Source organism: Loa loa (assembly GCF_000183805.2).
Source record: "Loa loa unplaced genomic scaffold supercont3.29, whole genome shotgun sequence".
Taxonomy (NCBI): Eukaryota; Metazoa; Nematoda; class Chromadorea; order Rhabditida; family Onchocercidae; genus Loa; species Loa loa.
Window position 1 is genome coordinate 91,236 of NW_018108209.1, and position 5,616 is coordinate 96,851.

At 34.8% G+C, this 5,616-nt stretch overlaps 1 protein-coding gene across 1 annotated transcript in view; it reads right to left on the bottom strand.

Annotated features, from left to right (window-relative positions):
• Positions 1 to 5,616, bottom strand: part of LOAG_16926 (zinc finger protein) — a gene marked incomplete at its 5' end in the record, with an annotated part of 19,295 nt that overhangs the window by 3,606 nt on the left and 10,073 nt on the right. Inside the window, 7 exons of the mRNA XM_020449580.1 lie at positions 950 to 1,072; positions 1,488 to 1,650; positions 2,038 to 2,206; positions 2,766 to 2,883; positions 3,108 to 3,202; positions 3,474 to 3,882; positions 4,268 to 4,456. Coding sequence (XP_020306862.1) covers positions 950 to 1,072; positions 1,488 to 1,650; positions 2,038 to 2,206; positions 2,766 to 2,883; positions 3,108 to 3,202; positions 3,474 to 3,882; positions 4,268 to 4,456 — 1,266 coding nt within the window. The remainder of the gene's footprint in view (positions 1 to 949; positions 1,073 to 1,487; positions 1,651 to 2,037; positions 2,207 to 2,765; positions 2,884 to 3,107; positions 3,203 to 3,473; positions 3,883 to 4,267; positions 4,457 to 5,616) is intronic.

Sequence of the window (5,616 nt, forward strand, 5' to 3'; positions counted from 1 at the left end):
CATTTCTAATATTTTTATTACAAAAATCACAAAGTCATCCCATGAGGTCTCCCATCTTATTAAAACATGGAACAGAATTACAATGATAATAAATCTAAAGGCATAACTCTACAAAACTGGACTCGGCAAATGATCGTTCAATCATATTTTCAGCTTACCATTTGATTTGTCATTTTCGTTTTTTTCGATCACCATCGAATTTCAATAAAAAGAGCATATTGTCTCAGATACATCCCCTGTTTTGATTGTACGATTCTGTCAATTCGTCAATAGACCAATCAAATAGCTTTAAAAAGAAGGACTGTGAGATTTGTTCAATAATAAAATATATCAAAGTTCATCAAAATAAATTTTTAAAGTGATGAACTGTTATTAAGAAAAATTGAGTTAAACACAATTTAAACAAATTAACTGAAACGAAACTGTCCACTAGCACTCACTCTGAATAGAAATATTTGAAAAAATACAGAAGACATAACACTCCTTTATTGTATCAAGCTAATGGACTGTTTTTCAAGGATTACTAAAGGTAGGAACATGCAGTGATGGCAAAAGTTACCGAAGATTCTTTCACTGTCGGTTCGTTCGAAAGCATGGAAGATGACCTCGAACTGCAGGAGTCGCTATAATGCTCTGGTAGTATTTTTGCACTGAAAAATCCCCAGATTGACAAAACTGTATTCATAGTAAGAGCTAGTACTCTTTTCTGTTAATTTGCAATAGACATACGATAGTAACAGTGAAGCGCGTTGCCAATGAAAAATTGTTGATAAAAATATTACAGCCATTGACGAAAAGTATTATGGTAACATTTTTCCAGTCAAGATAATTTTCCCCTTTGTATGGAAAGCATGGCGAATTTATGCTAGTAAGCCAGTTTATTAGTAATGCGTCTACCCTCCTTTTCAATAAGTTTTAAAAGCCTTTTAAGCTGATACGTCTTGCCTACCATTCATCATTGCGCATGTCTGCACCAGCAGTTGCGATATCCACCGCTTTTGCTGCAGCCGCTGCCTTCGCTTCAACACACGTCGAACGATGTCGCTTAAGGGAATAGTCTGATGAAAGCGCCCTTAAATTAGTTATATTTAAATCGTACAAGCAAATAACAGATGGCTTACAATGTATGTTTACTACGCAGACATTCTGGGTCAGCTTCCTCGTCAACAGGATATGATATGTCGCAAGAAAAGAAAAAATATTGATATTTTGATTTATTTCTATCAAGATTATGCAAAAAATAAATAATATTCATGAAATATTCCCAGAAGGGATAGGAAGGACAAGAACAGAGAAATAGTAAGGGATGTGAACTTGTGGATTTTATCTATCAACAGTGATGATGACTGAGATGCTAGTTGTTTCCTAGACTTCAATCTCTAAATCGCTATGTCAAATGTTTCTTACAAAAAAAAACTGTACTTTTTGAAAGATAAAAAATCGTCTTATATCTAAAACAGTCAAAAGGATGAAGATTAAAAACCAACCTATTACAATCGACGCAGATATGTTGCTTTTGCTTTGGTGATGAATGGAAATAATTTCGCACTGAGGGAGGCCTTGTAGAGGAGAGATATTGCAAACGAACAACATTTGCTGGTTTTGTAAACATAGTATTACCACCCATCGATACTGGATTTGACGTTTGACCTGAGAGAGCTCATTAATGAATGCTGGACAGGCGTAATTCAAACAATCAAACAAGTGTAAACCTTCAAAGTATACGAATCAGCTCAAATTAACCAGAGTAGTGAGAAATTAGAGTAGATTTTGGGAAATTAACCTAGAGTAAAGAACAGGAAAAGTTTTAAAATTCTCAAGATTATTTAAATTTTCATTAAAAGCAACAGATTGTTTAATTTAATTAAACTCAGTTTAATGATGCACAATCTACTGAAAGTTACTAATCCTCAGCTAATATTTAAAACAATTTCAAAACCGAAAGTAAATTAGCTATCGTTCAGAATTCACAAACTTTTTTTTTGTAATCTTTCTTCTTAATATGCAAAAAAAACAATACAAGTTATCGAAACTAACTGGAATTTGATGAGATGCGCGGTTGCGATTGATGGTACATTCCCCGATTCTGCACCACGGCCATTTGCTGCGAAGAATGAGATGGTGACAAAGGAGGTGGTGCTTTAATGGGCGGTAATTGTGCCGCAAAACCACCATTTTCCGGTATAACTGAAGACACCTGAGGGGCCTAAAAATTTGCAAAACTGAAGAAAATAAAAACTTTGACAAGTATTACCGACCATAACCACTACTTTAAAATATATATGCATTAAGCTAATTAAATATTTATTATATTTACAGTCCAAAAACGATTTGTAAACAGAGACCACCTATCTAAAGTTTATTCTTGGCTCCACTTTAAATAGAGTTCCTTACAGAAACTTGAAAAAATTGGGCATTTATAAAACGGTCGTACTGTAAAATGGTTTCAATCGGTATTTAAATATTAGCAATTCAAAAAAGCTGCTCAAAACAATTTCATAAACAACCACTACACCTAGCATCTTCAACACTAATTAACATTTGGTGGATATTAACTTTCACTCCAATTAGAAATGAGAATAAATACAAGTAAACTGGCATATTTTAAGGTAAATTCTTTTTAGGTAAGATTACTGGGAAAGTCTTTTTTTTTTGGAACACTGCATCTCTAAGATCATATGTACTATGTTTTTGTTTTCATAGCAAGCTTTTACGCATCTGCGAGAATAGCAGATGATGAATCTGAAAGCAAATAAAGGACTTACCATAGGACTCGTGATGGGATAGTTTGATGAAACGGAACTGTTTGAAGGAGGATTTGATGGCGGTGAAACAACTCCGCCATTCGATGACAGCGATGGCGGATGTGATGGGTGTAATCTTCTGGGAAACAAACGAATGATTAACGATTAACTTTATTATAATTTGACCCCAACCCGATTAAGGTGTAGCCCAAGAAACTAAAAAATTGCTTCATTTTACATTATTCTAAGCGCATTGCAATCCCAAAGCTATACGTTTAACGCATAGCTAACCAATTCGGAGGAATACTGCTTTTTTGCGAAGGTTCCATAGCTAGGAGCAGAAAACTATTATAACACGCCTACCCAATATTGTCTTCATATTCTTCATGAAAAGTTGTATCAGCCTCTGCTAATTCAGCCACGGGTCTTCTGTTATCTGATTCACTGTCTGCTTCCGTCTAAAACATTTCAATTAGAAATAGAATTTCTATAAAATATCATCTATGTACGTTACGTTTTAGATGCCTATACTTATTACATTTAGTCCTTCATGTTTTCAGTAAGATCAGATAAAAAAAATGAGGTTTAAACCTATCACTCATCCATTTTTAGAATAAGGACTTATTCTCAGAATTAGAATTGAAACACTAAAATATCTAATCTTTTAGTTTATTAGCTGTACATTACCATATTAGATATACATAAGGTCCCAAATACCAGAAAACTTGCCAATTTGTATTCCGCGGATCGCTTTAGATCCTCCTCAATTTCAGCTAGCTGTACATCCTCTTCGCCGCTCAACCGATATGCACCAATACTTCGTGATGCTGACGGCGGCACAGCTGTAATGCAAGATGTCCAGCTGGTGCTTACAGGTATTACTGATGTTACTGCAGCAGAATCTCTACAATGATCAGATCCTGATATAATCTGCTGCTGTTCCTGAAGCTGTGTCTGCTGCAGTTGTAGCTGTGATTGCAGTTGACGCTGATGAAGTTGCTGCTGCCGTTGTTCTATTTGAAGATGCATTTGCTCCGACAGCACAACATTTGGCATAGACTGATTTGTACAGTTTCCAAAATCGGAAGAATGGTGCTGTTGCTCCTGCATATCCGATTTTTCAACAGACAGTTTTGGACTGCAAAAGAAAGAGCTGGGAAGAGATACCTGTTTATAACATTCAATTTTCCATGGTTAAAAACAAATCGAAATTAACATTATAATGTGAAGAACATGCTAACATTATAACAAAGTAAGGAAAAATAAGGCAAATCGCACCTTCACAATTGCTCAGGAGAGTTTGAATTATAATGATGGTTCAAAATCGGATAATGAAATTGCAAAAAGAAAGTTGTCCAAAATCAATCAGATGGAACTGATGATAAGAAAAACATAAAGAACATACTCTTCGAAACGAACTTCCGATCGAAAAGCCAAAATCCAGGATGAAGAAAATGCGTTTCTTTTTCTGGTTAATTTAATAACAACCCAAACAAGAATTTCATCCCGCGAAAATTTAATACCTCTTGACACCCTTTATTTCGGTAGTTTGAAGTAATCGCAGTTGTCGCTGTCGTTGCTGCAGTCGTTGCTGCTTTTGTTCACTATCATTTGTGAGTAGCACTCGTATGGGCTCAATCTTGGCCACTTCTTCAGGTGTTAATTTATGGACCGCTATACGATGTCGTTTGACGTTTTTTCGACATGAATAACTAAAAACAAACATGAATCAACTGAAATCCAATCAGTTTTAAATTAACTTCAGAGGAGAAATAGTGTTTTCAAACATAAGACCCAAAAACTTCGTTACAGAATACTGAAAATTATTCATCGTATAAAAAAAATGCACACAAAAAATAAAATTCATTGCTTAATAGCGATATAAAAGTATGAGCAAATAAAGGTGAGATAACAAGGAATGGTAAATTGTTTTGTGGAAAAGTTACCACTTAATCTGAAAAACCGAAATTAAAATAGAGTGATAGATAGACTGTGTAACAAAACGGAACAATAGATTCACCAAACTATTAAAAAATCGATAAAGAAGATGCTTGAAATGATACGTAATAGTGCAGAACTTAGAAACATGAACACGCAACTTACATGAACATTAATACATATAAATCGATGCGCATGCAAACAAAAACTTTCTGGTTTACAGCAGAACAACAAAGCGGAAAAGTCTGAAACACTGCGCCTTTTTCAGCCTACATTCGCATCTCTAAAAGATTGTACCCTCGCATCTTCATAAACCAACATGATAAGGGAGGATGAAAAAGATAGTTAACATTGTGATGGTGTGACGAAATATGCGCTCTTTCAGTGCTAAATCATTTTGCCCAATCCATTTGCTAATTAGTGATTTCTAACGCCTGAAATCAGTCTTCAACCAGATGATAAGCTTACAATACGTCTATATAACTTTTCCAAACTAAATATAAAGTTTAATGGCACAGTAAAAGGTTCCAAGAATAAAGCGGAATTTAGAAATTGAAACTTGGAATGTAGAGGAGAGATGTAAAGCTACGGTACACCACAACCACAGAAGATGAAGTGCGAAGATTTGCAGCAAAAATTTTACACAGATTGAGCAACAACCCGTCTGGCACGCTCAACTGAGCAACTGTCCGATCGATCAATCGATTGACTAATCGCATCTTCAAAATTCGAGCCATAAAAAAAACAGTTCATTCGAAAAAGAAGCATTCACTGAGATGCACACTGCTCGTTTTCAACTATATAACCAATCTTATGCTTAATACTACTGAGACTATAAGAAAAAATTCAACATCCAAATGGTTTACGTGTCACAATTCATATGACTCATAGTATGTTAATTGTATGTTAATTATGTGTCATCATAGTATGTTAA